The 19041-nt window shown below is 37.8% G+C and overlaps 1 protein-coding gene across 1 annotated transcript in view; it reads right to left on the minus strand.

Moving 5' to 3' along the window:
- The window catches only part of Egf (epidermal growth factor), a 135020-nt gene extending 116016 nt beyond the window's left edge, over positions 1–19004 (minus strand). The window contains exons 1-2 of the mRNA XM_027935537.2: positions 18878–19004; positions 174–373 (exon numbers count right to left, since the gene is read on the minus strand). Coding sequence (XP_027791338.2) covers positions 174–373; positions 18878–19004 — 327 coding nt within the window. The remainder of the gene's footprint in view (positions 1–173; positions 374–18877) is intronic.
- Positions 19005–19041: the final 37 nt, after the last annotated feature.

The following is a 19041-nucleotide window of genomic DNA, read 5'->3' on the forward strand; positions in this document are numbered from 1 at the left end:
CAACTGAGCCACATCCCCAGCCCTATTTCGTATTTTATTTAGAGACAGGGTCTCATCGAGTTGCTTAGTACCTCCCCATTGCTGAGGCTGGTTTTGAACTCATGACCCTCCTGTCTCAGCCTCCAAGCTGCTGGGATTACAGGCGTGCATCACCACACTTGGTAGTACTTTACCTCTTGTCTTGACCCATTCAGGAAAACTCTTTGCAAAAGTTGTCTTTCTAAATCCACCCAATAGATTCTTTCCTGCTTGTAATGAAAATCCATGATCACCGAAATACCAGCATCTACCACCAGTCGCTCATGGTTTGTGCCTTCTGGGTCAATTCTAAAGATACTGTTTCCATGGGAGAAAATTAAGTAGGGTGTAGGACCTGAGTGGGAAGAAAGAAACCAAACTGTACATTTTCAATGGTATTTAATCTGACCTAGGCAAATTACTTCCCCATGACAACCAACACAAGCAGAATTATTATTTAATTCCTGATTTTATATTTTAAATAAATAAAAACTATTACATGGAGAATAATGAGTCCCTGTAGATGTTCACAATTAATTTTGTATGTCATCTTCCTTATAAATAAATTATAAAAATGAGCATTGCCAAATTATGAAATATGAACTATTTAAAGAAAAAGGTATTTCTTGTTCTTATTTGTAAAATGCCCTTTTATGTTAAAAAGGGAACCACATACTGTATATCATGTTGTAGAAAGGATCTATGTGAATGTTGATTTTAATTGTGTCCTTTGGAAGTAAAATTTCAAATATTTTGGAAATAGGCCCCTTTCCTGTGGCCTAATCTGAGAACTTTGAGTCATTAAAAAAAAAGAAAAAAGAAAGTTTTAAATGGGAGCAGGAAAAATTGAAAAGTCATCATTTTTCAAGTTCAGAAATATTTTCACTGATTGGCATTGTCATATAAAATAGAGGATGCTCAGTTGAATTATAATTGCTTATATAGGCTGAGGATCCCTAATCTGAAATCTACAATCCAAAATGCTCCAAAATACAAAACTTTTTAAGTGCCCACATGATACCAAGTGGACAATTTCATGCCTGACCTCATGTGATGGATAGAGGCCAAAAAGCAGGCACACTAAAAATATTGTATAAAATTATCTTTAGGCTATGTATATGAAGCACATATGAAACATAGAGGAATTTTGTGTTTAGACTTGGAACCCAGCCCAAAGAGTTCTCATTATGTGTATAAAAATATTCAGGAATCCAAAAAATATGAAATATGAAACACTTCTATGCATTTCAGATAATAGACACTCAACTAGAACATTGTGTGGGACTTGCTCACAATAAAAAATTATTTTCTATTTATCTGAAATTCTAATTTAGCTCAGCATCTTGTACTTTTATTTGCTAAATCTGGGTGGTAGACCTTGGATTTCTCGGTTCCTACAGGGTTTTGCTTTGTACCTATCCCCATATCTGGCGTCCTGTTCTGGGTAATGTCCACCTACCTGCTCTGATTCCCTTGTTCTCAACAGCTTCTTGGACACTGGTCCCTTCTTAGAGACTTTGGCACTCATTACTGATTGACTTCAAATGAAGCTTGTCATTGATGCTCCAAGATTGACTCCAGGGCATGGCTTCAACCCCTGTAGCCAAGCTAGATTCCTTGGTTTCTCCTGACCAAAGGGTATGTGATGATAATTTTATACAATATTTTTAGATACAATGGAACCACTGGGTGAGTGAGGGGTTAGAGGAGAATACTAACATATTCTTGCTTCCCTGCTGGGCTTTCTCCATTCTATTTGAACATTAAACCTTAATACCTTAATGAGTCTTTTTAAAAAAGTATTTATTGTTCTAAGGATTAAAAAAATGAGGGATTAACAACCTTTTACACAAGGATCATGTTCTAAAATCAGAAAGCATTAACTCCACTTTAGAGGATATATCAGAATAGAGATATGAGAAGCAGGGAGAACTTTAAGATCGTAAGAATGTGAAACAGGTGCCACTATATGTGTCTGAGAGAATGAGCTTGAATCCCTTTTCCCATTTCTTTTCATCGACACCAACCCCCTCCACAATGGGTCGGGTTCATGCTACTGCAGTTGTGGGAGCACAGAGTTATCTTAGAAGAAATGGAAAGGGTATGTGATGGGAAGCCTGAGGCCTGGCTTCCATTCCTGGCTAACAAGCTTCTCTGAATATCTCACAGGATCTCCCCTGCCTGTATTATTGGAGAAAAAATGAGATTATTGATGTGAAAACATTTGATTAATCATGGAGGACCACATATGTGTAATCTGCTTTGGTTATTTCCATAGCCAAGGACTCAAGACATAGTTTTGTTCCATTGTATTAATTTGAACCCAGGGACTAGAATGTTGGTATAACTCACTTCCAAGTCAGTAATAAATCCTGAAGTAAAGAAAGACAATAGAAACAGGCAGTCTGAATACACAGCTACTAAAGTGTGGGCCACAGATGACTGCAGGCTTATAGGATCTATTACCAAGCGTTCTCTTTGATATGTGCATCATGCCTTCTCGGTAAACTGAATTAATGTGTCCAACACATGTTATTAATTTTCTAATGCATTGATACATTGGTGAGATTGATAAAACATTGATTTAAAAGTTTTACTACATGGGTAGTTTCCATGAAAAAAGTACTCTGACCATTTTAGTATTCTCTGTCCCAGAACATACTACAATCTTTTGTACATAATAAGTACCCAAAAATCTTTGAATAAAGCCACAAATTAATTAAGAAATAATTGTGTCATGTTTATTTGTCTGAGTTTTTACCAACAAGAACAAAGCAAAAGAGACTGGCAGGTAGATCTATCAAATTTATGAAAGCAGAATCTATCCTGGGGTGCATATTTAGAAACAGAGGCAATAATAACAACAACAAATTTTAACATCGTGGTCTCATTTATCCACCATACATCACCATGGACTATACAGGCCAGATATTAAAGTCAAATAAATCAAATAGAAATCTGAATACTTAAATCTGAAGAATCCTTAGATCCATACACAAATCATAGCATTAAGACACAAATCACATCATTAATTCTGTAATTTTTCAAAACTCAAATAGAGAATAATTCTGAAAATACTAAATCTAGGGCTGGGGTTGTGGCTCAGTGTAGAACACTTGCCTAGCATGCGTGAGGCACTGGGTTCAATCCCTAGCACCAAATAAAAATAAACAAATAAATAAAAGTATTGTGTCCATCTACAACTTAAAAAATGTTTTTTAAAATACTAAATCTGAGTAACCAATGTATTTTATCCTCAGATTTTGCTTATCCAGGGATAAATCAGAGCACCCAAAATTTGGCATCTTAGAACTGGAAGCCTCAAGACATTACCTATTTCAATATTTCCCAAAATTGTTCAAAAAAGTCACACTGTATAAGTATGTGAATGTGAAAGTGTGTGTGTGTGTGTGTGAGTGTGTGTGTGAATGTGTGTGCATGGGTGTGATATAGATTTCTTCCTTTAAGATTCTAATTCTTTCAGCAGGGCTGAGCTCAGGACTAGGAACCTTTTTTGAACAGACTCTGTAGGTGATTCTCATATCTTAGTGAATTTGGAAAACATGAACCTAGTTAAGAGGAGGAGATGTAATGATGCTTCCCAAAGCCCTGCCCCTAGTGGGTGATGGAGCTGGAACTGGAAACTGGCACTGCCCTTCCAACCTGGCACCCTCCCTCCCTCTTTCCCACCTGGGTCCAGGTTGCCATATGTCAAGTCTCTCACCTTCATTTCACTTGTGCAGCTGATTCTAATTCCACTTCCCTCAAAACATTGTCCAGCTTCCTTCTACTGTCAGCATCATTTCATGTAAACCAGGGCCTGGGCTGAATATTTGTGACATGAAATATGATTTAAAATAAAATTAAATACTTTAAGAATTAGGGGCAGTGGAATGTCATTATTCTGTACAGCCACTGGTAATGCTAAATAAATCAGTGTTTTTTTCAACCCTGTCAAGGACTCTATCAACACCAGTGTGCGGTGCGATATGTGGATTTGAATGTCAGCAGAGTGTGTGTGTTTGAACAGCAAAAGCTTTCCCACGACAAAACCTTCGGCGTTTATTTTGGGTGCATTTCAGTAAGAAGGAAATGCATGGAAAGTCAAACATCATTTCTAAGGAACACAAACCCAAAGACAGCAAACAGGTCAAAGCAAATCAATTGGAACCTCTGGCTTCTCAACCTGGGCATTAGTAGGGGATCTTCATGAATAAGAAATAAAGGAATCCAGAATGTTTGAAGCATATTGAAGACTTTCATAAGTGACTACAAAAACTGAGGCCTCCTTGGCACAGAAGGCCAGTAACAAAAATCAGGCTTTGATTGAAATAAGCAGGAGAAACAGAATATTTTAGAACAAGAAACTCTCTACCTTCCATGACAGAGGTTGGAGTCTGGGGAACTACCCAACACAGGTAAGTAAAAAGGTCCATTGACTGCCTTCTGCTGGCCTTGGGGGCAAAGGCTCATGGGAGCTATGACAGAAGCACATGACCAAGAAATCCAAGTCTTCTCTCAGGTCCCAAGCTGCCACCTGCCCTCACCACCACAAGCTTCTTCCCTGAATCTGGAAATAGACTGAAGGTTCATAGAACAAAGAAAGTGAAAAGGAAACATAGAAATTTCCAGATTCAATGACACCATGAGAGAAGAATGTAGCTTTAAACTGATGGACCTGCTGCAAGAAAGCCTGTCAGCTCCTCCCACAGCTGGCTCCCACCTCCCCATTAAGCCCCTGAGAGCAGCCATTTATCACCACTCCTCAGGGAGCCGACCTGAACGCTGTCTTAGGTTTTATGAAGTGCAGAAAGTTTTATTTCACAGCGAAAGACCATCTCATCTCTCTCTCTCTCTCTCTCTCTCTCTCTCTCTCTCTCTCTCTCTCTCTTTTTTCAATTATGTTCCTTAAAAGGGCACAAACGAGTTTACTTTCTTGGACAACCACAACTTTCCACTCAGTGTATTCATAAATGTCAAAATTCAAGGCAGGTGAGAATGAAGTCAAATGACTCAAGGAACACACCCAGCCAGGGTGGCCAGGAAATTTGAATGTAAGGCTAAATTCTATAAAGAACAATGGGGATTGATTTTGATGTTGCTTCCTGAAAAACGTGAATGGGGATTGCCACCCTAGACCTTGAACAGTGGTAGACATGTGTCCTCCAGAGCAAAAAGCAAACCCTGCCCTACTCACAGCTATGTTCCTTCGATCTACAGAGGCATGTACCCAAATTCTCAGCACAGGAATCAAACCTTGCAAGTTCTGCAAAATTGTGTTGTAGGGGACAGACAAGCAGGGCACTGAAGATAGCAGGAAACAGTTTTATTTGGCTGCAGCCAGGTTCAGAGGGTAAGGCTTTTGCTGTAGTCAATTAACCCCCTGAACCCCCAGTTTCAGAACTTTATACTCAGCATGTAAGGGAAGGGGCTTACACATTCACAGTCTGCACAAGTTCACATAAAAGCAGCTTTTACTTTCACTGTTTTGAGCAAGTTAACCCTTCAAGGACAACACCTGAGAAGGGGAGAGCTTCTTCTCCCCTTTCTTTCCTCCCACTGACAGCTGTTACCACGGAGCCCAATTGGTAACTTCTCTTATCTTAGAAATGTAGACATCCCTGCGAAGCTCCAGCTCAAGGTCAGAGGCCTTTTTAAAGGATCTGTCTTTTTATTATCACATTTTGCATTTGCAAACACACTTTTACAAACTACTTTACTGGATAGATGTTTGTGAAAAACTAGTAAAGGGACGTTCAGTTCTTTTGTAGAGACTCTTTTACTGATAGTCCTAAAATCAATTATGGTCAAGATTTCTGGAGAAGCTTAGTTAAGATTTTCTGTGGAGAAGGAGGTGCCACTACAATTGAACTTGGATTTTTTTCCCCCTAATAGGGCTTCTCAGATTTTTTACCATGCTGTTACACATTTTAATACTCCAGGAAGGTGGAGTAGGGGGTGAATAGCATTGGAATAGTAAAAGCCCCAATCTGTGTGTTTTCACTGGGGTAACACACTGGATAGAATTTCATTTAATTGGGTAACACTAGGAGGTAAATGCTCTTATCTCTAATTTACAAAAGAAGAAAATAAAGTTCAGAGCAGTTAACTTGCCACAAGTCATAGGGCCAATAAGTATCTTCGAGGAGATATTAAGCTGTGACTTTCTCATCTCAGATCCTGGCTTCTAAGCATCAGGCTCAACTGCTTACCCCAAATTGGATGCACCAGGAACTCTCAGGATTTAGAGTGTTTTAGTTTGATTTTGTTGGGGGAAACACACTGCAGCAAATGCTGTTCCAGGCATAGTCACTATCAGGCTGGATTCTCTACCCCTGTGTTCTAGGAACTAATTATAAAGTAGGACCCTTCAAGTAGATTCCTGTAATTACATTGCCTGGATAACTTTATATCTAATTCTGTAATGTATTGCATTCCATACGTAATGCATTCTCTGCATTCCTTGGCTCAGCACTCCTTTCTCCCTCTTCCCAAAGAGCAGTGTAATACTTCCAAATCTTTCTCTGTTCCTATCACCTAGGACTCCCTCCTTTGTCATTCTTGCCTCCCTATGTAATCACCCTGGATTATCATCCAAGCTCAAGATCACATCTGTAGCATTGCTTATTGTCTTCTAAGGTAACAGTCACAGATTCTAGGAATCAAGACATAGAAATATGTGGGGGCCATTTTTAGCCTCCAACAGCTAATGATATTATGAAGCCATTGTTTTGAACTGAACTCCTTTATTAGGCCTCAAAAGACCAGACTAAACTGCACCAATATGATGTCAATCATTCTGAGTGCCTTATAATCAAACAGCTTTAAAGAAGCAGATAGATTCCCAAACAGTTTTTCTTCAAAGTAGAAGATTTCATTCTACCTGAGTCAGTAGGAGGTCCCTTCTGCTTTAATGCTTACAAAAAATTAAACTGATCCATCTGTTTATTTTTTTCCTCTTGTTGCAATTTCTTGTCCCTACCTTACAAAACCTGCTATTTTGAAGAATGTAGGCTGCTCCAATTAATGACTCTCAAATAGGAGCCAATTAGAACTATAACAATTTTTTTTTTTGGTAATTTTTCTTCTGACATGATGTTGAACATCTTTTCCTGGGCTTATTTGCCATCTTTATATCCTTTTTGTTGAAGTTGTGGTCCTTTGTTTATTTTTTAAGTGATTTGTTTTGTTATTGTTGCATTTGAAATGTTAACAAAAATAAATTTTGGATATACATCTTTTGTCAGGTATACGATTACAAATGCTTTTTCCAACATAAGCTTGGCTTTTTATCCTTCTGTCATTGCCTTCGCTAGAATAACCTTGATTTTGATGTACAATTTATCAACTTTTTCTTTTATAGATTCTGCCTTGTTATCATATCTCAGAACTTGTTTTTGTTTGTTTGTTTGTACTGGGGATTGAACCGAGGGGGCTTTAACCTTGAGCTATATCCCCAGCCTTTTTTATTTTTTATTTTGAGACAGGGTCTCACTAAATTGCCCAGGCTGGCCTCAAACTTTCAACCCTCCTGCCTCAGCCTCGCAAGTAGATGGGATTACAGGTGTGTGCCGCTGCACCTGGCTCAGAAATTTACTTAACCCCAGGACACAAAGATATTTCCTATTTAAGTTTCTTAGTTTTATATCTTAAAATTAGATCTGTGATGCATTTTGAGTCAATCTTTGTGTTAGGTCCACAGTTCTGGTTGAGGTTCATTATTTCGTTTGTAGATGTCTAGGCATGTAGACATCTGGATATCTAACTGGCCCAACACTATGTGGTGAAGGTGATCCTTTTCCCACCAAATTACTTTTGCACCTTTGTCAAAGATCAACGGGCATAGTTTTATGAGTCCATTTCTGGATTTTCTATTCTAGTCCATTAGTTAATATGTCTATCTCTGGGCCAATACTACAGTCAGTTTAATTTTTAAAACTCTTAGAACTGATGCAGTTTTGCATAACAGGGAACACTGTTACAATGTTTCTGTGCTGTAGGGAATTCTTCATCTTAATAAAGCAGTTTAAATATATCTCTGATTTTCAACATAAATTGTACTCACTTTTATTTAAAGACTACCACTGCCATTTTAATGCATTCACCAACATTAAGAACTAGGAGAGTTTTTTCATTCTCTCTCTCTCTCTCTCTCTCTCTCTCTCTCTCTCTCTCTCTCACACACACACACATACACACACACACACACACCTCACATGGCAAGACTCAGAGATCACTATCCTGATTTATCCACTGAGTTTTGTCCCTATGTTTTCAACTCTCTGGTGTACATCTCCAGTTGGGGATGTCCTTCAACCCCGGAAGTCCCTCTGCATATTAAAAAGTGATATTATACAACAGTTTCTGATTTGCATTTAGTTTGAATTTGATAAAGAGGTTTAAAAATCTGATTCAATATATTTTTATATTTGGTCTTTAGCAGCTGTCATAGAGAAAAAAATTTTTTACCATTATGTGGAAAGAAAGGAATGCTTCGTTGGCTATATTTACATAATCCCAATCACAAAATTTATTTTTTCATTATATCCATCAATTATTCACAAACTTTGTTGAGTTACACTTGCAAACTTCTGTTTTCCCAGGTTTTAACAGTAAATATAAACAAACTAACTAGAAAAGTTGCACTTTGTGTTTTAACAAATGGATCAAAAGGAACAAAAAGTTATTTATCTGGAAGATTTTTAAAAACATTTTTAGAAACCATTCACAGGTATTTTAAAAATGCAAATATGAGGGATTTTAATAGGTTCCATATTAGAATTGACTCTACAGCAAAATCATATAACAATGAAAACATTTCCAGTGTCTGTTTTCAAACTACTTTTTGTTTAAATTTCCTACAATTAGCAGTCACTTTCTCATTCACTGTTAAGATGTCACCTTCAACTTAGATAAAGTTTTGATATTCTGGTTATTTTTTAAGTACCATATTATTGACATCTGTTTATAATTACAGAAAAAAAGTTGATAAATTGAAATATTTGTCTTTTTTTCTTAAAAAAAAGAATAATATGTAATATTTGATTGTTCTTCTAAGTGCTTTTATAGTGGTATTTTCATGGCTCTTCCTCATCCAATAAAATGCATCGTAAGAATCTGGCTCAGTCTTATTTTATATGAGTGACTACACCAGTGGCACCCATAGCTCTTCATGCAATTTCACTTTCAACTTCTTTGCTCCACCAACTTGCTGTGAAGGCTGCAGTGGAATTACCAACCACTTTTTCTTTGATGTTCCAGTAAATGCAGTGGCTCTACTGCCTCTGGATACACTTTTACTGTTTGTTTTCATAGAACATATTTTAATATGTAAACAAGTCATTTCTGGTTTATGAGAATTTTCACTATGAAGATTTCTTCTCTGATACATCTTTCCTTCACCTGGTTCATGAACGAGAATCATACTTCTTTGTGCATTTCATTGTTTAAACAGAGGAATGCACAAATCTTATTGGCATTGGAGACAGAATACTCATGTTGATTCTACTGGATCCAATACTATTAGCTGAGTGATCTTCAGCTCATTACTTAACCCTCTGTGTCCTTGTTACGTCTTTTAAACAATGGAGGAAATAATACTTCATGGGATTGTTATCAAGAATTAAAAAAAAAATTAATTCATTAAGGTGCTTAGAATCTTGCCTGACACACAATGAGTTTTTGGTAAATATTAGCTAATATTTTTGAGAAAATAAAAATACAAAAAATAAATAAAATTAAAATAAAGTATAATAAAAATACAAAAATATAATTAATTTTAATTTTAATGTAAGTTTTTTGGTACCTATTTTATCAAATTTCCAGTGATACTTTCTGTGCAGTTTTGAAGTCTTACTGACAAAGGAACACATTCTCATGCATTGGCCTGTGGTTTCCCATGTATTATTTTAGTGACATTTTACCACCACAGGAAGCAGGAGGAGCAAGTACTTTGCCAATAGCACGAGGTTTTCCCTTTTTCTGTAATGTAAGAAAGCTCCAAAGAGTCTTCTGACTTTTTATCAGTAAGCTTAGTAAATGTGGTCTTAAATATTAGAACATGGAACACAACAGTAAAAAATTATACAAAGTTGTTTTCAGATTCTGGAAACCCATTTTTAAATATCTCACTTGTCCCGGTAGCTAAATATGACAACTAACTTATTAAGCACATTTTACAATTTTTGTGAGGTACATCACTAGAAACAGCAAGAGTAAAACCATTTTTTCAGTCTGTCTCCTTGTTAATTTCCCCATATTTCTTGTTTAATCTAAGAGAGTGACATTGCTTTCTGTTCTTAGGTAGGCAACATTGAGCTCATTCCAGAAGTGAAAGAGACAGGGCTGCCTTTCTCTCATTATTCTCTTTGGCTTGCAATATTTGTTTTGTCGACAATCTCTAGTTTCTTTGAAGAAAGGCTTTAAACTACTTGTTGAATTTCATAAAAGTTAGTTTTAAGAAAATCAAATAGTAATATGTGTAAATTATTAGCTAAATCGTAGCCCACCCCACCTCTGGCCCCTGGCACTATGGAGTCCAACTGTCAGCCCAAGCACAGAGTTCATGTTGAACAAATATTGTGGCTTGATTTGAATTAATCCAGTGGTATAATGTACATAAAAGAAAATGTCCACCCTATTTTCAAAGTACTTTCAACATAGAGAACTAGTTATAGTAAGATGTGTTCCTTAAGCCAATTTAAAATTGTTAACCAATAAAATTATTTTATTGAAGGCCTTTCAACAATGCATCTTGGAAAGTGTTGTGTGCATTGTGATTTTGCAGAATAAGAATCCTGAACACCAAGCTGCAGTCCTGGGAGGATCCTAAGTTGCCTCCTGGCATTTCAGTTTCTCCTCTACAACAGGAGGTAGGTGGCTAGATGATCCTGAGAGCCCTCTCTAATTTAAATTATTAATATTTAGCAACTTAATTTCTATCCTGCCTGAATTATGAAAGTTGGTAGTTTCCATGTTTGTGGCATTTTTGTAAAAAGGCTTAAGCTTGTGGGAAATTCCTAGATAAATGTTATTCACCTTAACCTCTACTTTCTGTGAAATGTTTCTTTCTGTGTGCTTCTCTATACTTCAAATACTAAATCAATAATGTCATTAGGAGCTCTACTAAAGAAAATAAAACATAACTCAAAACAACTTCCCCCAAGAGACATTAAATGCTCCATACCCTGAAAGAAGTCTAAAACATTCATCAACTGATTAAATGTCTAAAAATTTTATTGGAGGTTCAAAATTTGATTTGACTCTTATTTGTCATCAACACAATTACTTTATTCTTTTACTGTCTTTAAATGATGTTCCTGAAATCACAAGTTTAAGCATAAATATTTGCCTACTGATACTACACTCTGAGTGTTTCTGATAAACAAAAGAAAATTTAAAAATGTTGAAGTCTATACATTTTCTGACTCCAGGATCACTGTTCTCATTAATCTCACCCAGGTCAGTGCTAAGTTCTGGGTCCTAGTTGTATGTATAGCTATAAAAATACAGATTAAAAATTGTTTATATAATTTTCTTGAAATGTTGAAGGCAAATGTAATAAATAGCAAGAATAACCATTTAGGAAAAAAATAATTAGTTGGAGATTCTGTGCTATACCTAATCATCAAGGATAACAGCAAATCAAAAAGAACACGCTGGTTAAAATGATCATTCGAACTTGACTTAACTCAAGAAATCAACTTTAGACTTCTCTAAGCATCATTGAAAATTTGAAGAAAAAAAAAGTGGGCATTAAAAAAGTTACACAAGGCATAAGTCTCAGAGACTTCGAACTTGGACTTTTGGCCAGTGCTAGAAGACTATGGAGACTCTTGGAAGTGGACTAAATATATTTTGCATTGTGAGATGGGCATGAGCTTTTGAGAGCTGGGGGCAGAATATTATGATTTAGGTATAAGGTATCCCCCAAAAGCTCATGTGTGACACAATGCAAGAATTTTCAGGGGTAAAATGATTAGATTATGAAAGGTGTTACCTAATGAATAGATAAAGATAATATGAAGCATAATGATAAGCTAAATATTATCCCCTAATTTCTTTATCTTAAAGTTTTAATTACTCTGATTTGAAATAATTCATACAACACACTTTTATAGTATCGTCTCTTTAAAACTTATAAGTAAATAAATAAATAGACATATATTAGGATGTGCTCCATATAAATATGGAGAAGTCTCCGCACAGTGGATAGGAAGTGCAAACATTTAAACTTGACCTCCAGGACTCCATAGGTTTCCCCAGTTTCTCTTTGATGCAAGTTCTTCTCTTTAGAACCTGACCTAAGGTGTGAACAATGTGCCGCATGATATCCTTGTACAAGGAACCATTAGTAATGCAAATCTCATGCCTTTGTTCTTACTGTTCCCGTATTCTCCTCCATCACCCTCTTCAGCCTTGTGCACACCTACTAATCTTAACTTCAGCATTTCCTCTAGGAGGCAATTCCTGATCTTACAAACTTCCCTCTGGGAAGAATTCACTACTTCAGTTGTGGCTTACACGCAATTTCTTTCCTCTATAGATGCAGAAGAGCACCTCTAGTATTTTCCAGGTTCTTTTGTGCCGTTCTTTATATAATTAAAAAAAATAAGGAGCCTGCCCAAAGACCTGGCGCCATCTGTGCTGCTGTGTCCCTTCTCAGGGCTGCTGGCCTCACTGCCAGGCTCCAGAGCGACCCTTCAGCAAGGTCAAAATTCTACCTGCCAGACTCGCCAAAACAAATCTGACTGGCTGAAAGTTGGGCTGACCTTGGGTACCAAAAGCTTTCTGTGGTCCTATCTCATCAAACAACATAATAAAGATGTTTTAGAGTATAAAAGAAGAAATTGTTTGGATTAAACTTTGGAGATACTAATATAGTATGTTCCGTATAATGATTATAGAAGACCTTTTGGATTCACCAATCTATTGAGTTTTGGATGTCAGAGAAAATTATATGTGAATATATATGAAGTCAGAATTTGTGTTTTGCTTGACTAAATGAAAGAAATGGAAGGGGGGGAAGGTCCATGAAGAAAAAAGAAAGAAAGAAAAATTACACAAGGCAAAAAGGTGTTGCTAATGTCTTGGCTTATAATGTTTGGTTAATAGCCAATATTACTGGTAACTCCCTACATATCAGTCAAAATTCTAAGCATTTTACATTAATTAATTTCATCTTCATAACAATTCTATGAGATAGGAACTAGCAGCTCAAAACAGCTATGTAATCAGACTTTATCAATTTAGGAGCTGAGGCCAAACACGCCATGCCAGGTACAATACATTGACAGGGACCAGAGGACTACTACTTCATCCAAAGTAAGCAAGCCAACAAGCAAGTGTGACACCAGCACCACCTGCCCCAAACTACTCCATTTTGTCCTTTGCAGGACCAATTCACTTCTAGAATGCACCAACAATTCATTCTCCTTAATATATATCCCGCTTTTCAAAAATGGCATTTCATTCCATCTCAGAAACAATAAAACCTAGTAATTTCATATGCATCAATACAGGATTAAAAGAGAGATCCATGGGCTGGGGCTGTAGCTCAGTGGTAGAGCACCTGCCTCGCACGTGTGAGGCAGTGAGTTCGTTCCTCAGTACCACATAAAAATAAATAAAGATATTGTGTCCATTTACAACTAAAAATAAAAAATAAATAATAATGAAAAAAGGGAGATCCATGCATAGAGCACTTCTGTTCAGCTTCATCTCAGAAGATAATGCATCAGTGTTAAAAGATAGTCACTTATTGTGGGCCTACTTGGTGCTTTTTAAATGCATTGAGATTCTGGATGGAACTTTTCCTTCACATGCTTTATTTTTTCCCTGATATGAAATCTTTGCTGTGATTCATTAGAAAAATCAGGAGATATAAAAGTTATAGTAGTTTTTCAATTTTGTCTTCCAAAATAGAATAAAGCTTTTGATCCACTTAGAGCATTTAAAATTCTCAAAACTATTGCTTGAGTTTAAAAGATACAAGTCTCCTGTACTGGGTAGATTAACATTAATGACAGTAACCTTTGTGATTTCCCTGCACACCAAGGAGAGGCTGATTCCTTTGAGTTGATAATCCTATAATAAACAATAATATGTGCTTCTGGAGGGAGGAAAACACCAGCAGTTCCTTGGTATTTTCTGTCTCTGGGCCTGTTTGTAAAACTCGCAAGAGAAGGTGCCCATGTGCACAGGGTTGGTATCAGTGGGCACAGGACAATAGTGAATTTGACTGATATTCCATCTTTGACCTATGTATACTGGAATAGTGTCTCTGGAAGAAAAACAAACTTCTTCAAGGTCTTGAATTTTTAACCAGAAAAATATTGAAGTGGATAAAATGAAACACTCTCAATTGACACCGCACCACAGTCAAGGCAGCTACCATGATGATATTAGACTCTGTATCCTAGCAAACACCTGCCCAAAGAAAGAACCACCTGAGGAATGGAACCCACTTACAGCTCACCAAGCTTGTGCGTGGCTCACTGACAGGCTGTTCTGAAGGAGGAAAGAAGCGGTGCCTTCCTGTTACTGGTAGGGGGCTTTGAAAGTCCATCAGTACATATCACAACTCACCCTCACCATAGTTAGATGGGTCTCAAAGGCCTTCGCACTCATGAAATTCCTATAGACTAAGCATCTCAGGACATACTTTGAAAACCCAGACATTGCGAGAAGTGAGCATGCTTGGCTAGGCTTGGGAGAATCAGAAAATCAAGGTCCAAAGTAAAAACAAATACACATACCAATTCGAACTCCAGGCTTAGAAAGAAAGTTAAGAGGTGATGAGAGTGATTCCTGCTCTCTATTTGGCTAACACAACTGCAGTTTCTATTGATTTTCTAAAAAAATTCCAGAATTGAGAGGAAAGCTCTGGAAGACAATGTCAAGGAAAAGAGCAACTCCTAAATAAAGACTCATTTACACACGTTCTTCCACCATCGCCCTGGCAGGTTAATAACACTGATCACCTAAGACAAAAAGAGAAATGCATTTTCAGATACAGTCAGTATTCATGAAGTGTAAAGATCCTTTCTGTTTCATGTTTTTTCTTCTTTTACACCTAGCAAAAATGTTCTTCATCCTTCTAGGCCCGATCTTAGTCACCTGCTTGTCATGGGCCCCAGCAAATGGTACAGCTGGCAAGGGACTGGAGTGATGATGGTATGGCAAGCCACCTCAGTGTCAGGAAACAACCTCTACAAAATGAGTCTGCATTCTTAGTTCACCTAATATCCAGGTAATATTTCCTTTGTGGAGAGCATTAACATTGTGGATAACAGTGTTGATCTATAGGCAAGAAGTGAACAGACAGTGGGAACAATTTCATTCCAATCATCTTGATGGGGGCGTCTCTAGTTGTGGTTCCTGTCATTCTTATTTCTTTCTCTAAGTTTATTTTAACATTAGAAACCATAGCATATCAAAACTAATATTTTGTTCCCCAATTCTAGGATTGCCCAAATTTGGTGTAAAACTAACAACACTGAACTGGTTCATGGAAATATGAAAATTTCTTGAAAAAAGCTTTAGGAATTCCTTGAAAGAAAGTATGTTCTTTCAATTGGTGGCTCTAATGCACAGTCAGCATCGGAAACAAACACGTCAACACAATACTGACAATAATCCCCAAAAGAGTGTATAATTATCTTTATTTTACAGTAAGTAAAACAAGACAACGCATTCACAAGCAGCAAGACTGGGATTTGAGCCTTGGCAGGTGATTTGTCTCCAAAATTTATCCTTTTATCAACTAAGCTCTACTAACTTTCAAAATCAAAAACCACTAGATATTTGGGATACCATTCACGTGGTGTACATAATAAATCCTTTTGCAATGTCTCTACAGTTTGATTTTTAAAAAAACCTTTTGTATAACTCTGGCTGAAAAAACAAACAAGATTTGGATCTAGGAATTACTCTGGTTTGCACATGACTGGGAAACTGACCAAGCTTGACCCAGTACTGAAATCAGTGATTTCACTGTTTGCTGTTAAAAGTGATCTACCCAGCTGGTCAACTTCGTGCCACCCCTGGATTCCCTCCTGCAGCCAGCTCTCTGAGGCTGCACTTCTTCCTTGTCCTTCGTTTACCAAGAACATTCATATAAATGATTCAAGTACAGATGTCAGAAAGGAACTGCTGCTCCCTTCTCAACTGACATTTGTCCTCTAGGGCAAACGGGTTTGAAAGTTCAAAATCTACTTGTGAGCCCGAAATCACCACTGTCATCATCTATTTTGGCTTAACTAGAAGCAAAGAAAGCACTTGGTTTATATAAAGGGAGTTGGGAATGGAAAGAAAACCCATTTTTGTGTTGCTATGACTGGGCTTCTCTAGTTAGCAGTCACATGAGTAACAACCTTGCTTTTGTTTACCTGAATCTGGTTAGACCACAAGCATTCTTCTTTTGGGTCTGGTTGGCCTTAGAGGTGGTCTGTTTCAATGTCCAGAGCAAGAAATAAGGCAAGTAGAATATAAACGGGGGGGAAAATAGATGATGTCACCATATCTATTTAAAGAGAAGAAAGAAATACTATCCTTTGAAATGTGTGGGAGTTTGCAGGGTGTGACCCAGGCAGTTATCAACTAACAGGAGACATAGAGTGTAAAGTAGGGGGTTTAAAATAGTGACTTACAAGGAATGTGGGAGCAAATTGGCAGAGTCACAAAGTGACATCCTGACATTCCACCCTCCATGGGGTCTGTCACTACACTGTTCAAAATAGGGCAACTCATGGTATGACCTGATCAACGAAATTTAGCTAAGACATAGAACCCAGAGGACATTTATCAGGCATACTCTGCTAGTCATTCGCTAGGTGCATTTCACATGGTATCTCTCTCGATCCCAGGGTTTGTACCGAGAGACAGGGGTATGATTTCCCATTGATAACTCCGAGTTAACTGTTAGGAAGGAAGACAGCATAGATTTGAAATGAGGTTTGGTTGCTTCTAAAGCCTGTGTTCCTCCACTCTGATACAGTCTTCCTAACTCACTCTCCTTGTCCTAACCTTCATGCTCATTTGGTACAACCTGCCTCAGCGAAGGCACTTCTGAGCCATCAGCAAGGGTGGCAAGGGACAAAAGGCATGGGCTCATATGCTAGTAGGAGTCCAACTGTTCCCTGAGACCCTAGAGCTATGTATCAGTGTTTACTTCTGTAATTGTGTCCCTTCCTTGGGTTCCATTTCAGCAATCTGGGTTCTTCTTTTCTAGCCACTGGCTGCCCGTCAGCTCCTGCTGTCATCCCTCATATCCCATGTAGATCAGTCTACTAATGTAACTGTGTCCAAACGTTTTTTACTTCTGTATCTGACATCTGAGCGAGAGGTTCTTGGGGTTGTTTTTGTCTTTTGCCCCCCACCTCCCTGGCTTTTCTCTGCAGCACTAGGGATTAAAACTAGGGGTTCTCTACTACTGAGCCACACCCCCAGGCCCTTTTAATTTATTTTGAGACAGGGTCTCACTAGGTTGCCAAATTTGCAATGCTCTTGCTATAGCCTCCTGAATTGCTGAGATTACAGGCATGGGCCACTGCACCTACCTGTAATCTCAGGCTGTCACCCTCTTTTGGATTCTATTTTCTGGGATAATATGATTAGCTGATCAAGGAAAGACTCATTCATTCAGCAAGAATTTACTGAGTTCACACTAAGGAAACAGAAATGTTCTAGGTGCTAGGAACAGAGATAATTAGCATTCAGTTCCTCCTTCAAATACCCTAGTGTTCTTCTTACCTGTTACAGCTGTGCCTGGTGACAGTCCTGGGACTGGGAGCACCTGATTTCCTCATGCATAATTTCCCTAATGCATGAGCCAGGACAGCAGTCCAGCCTTGGCAGTTTGATTCAGTTCTGTTCTTGTTCTCACGATTTTGTGCTGTCTGGTAGAGCTTTCTTTTTTGGAAATGTTATTGTGTTTTCCTTGATCTATCTCTTTTGGGAAGCCAAATCTCAACTCCAAAGGGCAAATGAGAAGAAAGGAATGACAGGGCAGCTTGTACCCTTGAACAGATAGAACTGGCTGCTTCACCAGAGCCACCAGCTGGAGACCCTCCCAAGGAGTGAAAAAAGCATATCAACAGTGAGAGAGAGAATGTTCCTCAGGCAAGGGTCTCAGGCAGGACTGCAATTTGCATTCAGTAAAATTCCCATTTACTCTATGTTAAAAGTCCATTTAATATGAGAGAAGCGGTGGCTTAGTTACCGAGTGTCACTTCTCAGCAGTTCTCAAAGCTACAATGCACCTGTTACTAAGAACACTGGCGCTGCGTCAGGGCTTCAGAAACAGCAACAGTGGGGAGCAGCAGGAGGAGGCTGAACTTGAAACTTTGGTTAATTTTCCACAATGATAGAATTACCTTTGCTCACTGTTCCCATTATTTACTGATTTGTAGCAGCTTCTAAATTCTTATATACAGTTATCAAAAGAAGGATTTTTCTTTATGTTTTAAATAGAGACAGTTTCAAGAACAACAATTACCATATGTTTCCCCAATTTCCAACATAAATCTGATCAACTAGATTAATAACCCCTCTCGTCAGAATGAAGACTGAGGTTTACACGGGAAAAAAAAAAAGTACTTTGCTAGTTTAAAATGAGACACACTCACTGACACACAGAACAAACCAGTTGAAAACCATGACATTTTATAGCTGGCAGCAGATGAACTCAAACAGTCAGTAAGGAAATAAACGTGTCGGAAAACAAAAATTAAGCAAATATACACACCTAAAGGCAAAACAGAAAAAAAAAAAAAACCTGTCTAAATATACCAGATGGAGTGAATAGTCATCTGTGGGCAGTGTCCCCAGGGTGTGAGTTTCTTTTAATTGGATTACTTACCGACACAAGTGGAATTCCCATTTCCCAGAGGAGGGCCTTCGGAACAGCTCCAGTACTGTTGTGCTGAGATGCTAACAAAACTAAATTCTAAAACTACTGGCAATAGAAGGAGAAGTAAGAGCAGCATAATCACGATGGACTTAAACTCTCAATCGCCAAGAACT

Source organism: Marmota flaviventris, chromosome 7, assembly GCF_047511675.1.
Source record: "Marmota flaviventris isolate mMarFla1 chromosome 7, mMarFla1.hap1, whole genome shotgun sequence".
NCBI lineage: Eukaryota > Metazoa > Chordata > Mammalia > Rodentia > Sciuridae > Marmota > Marmota flaviventris.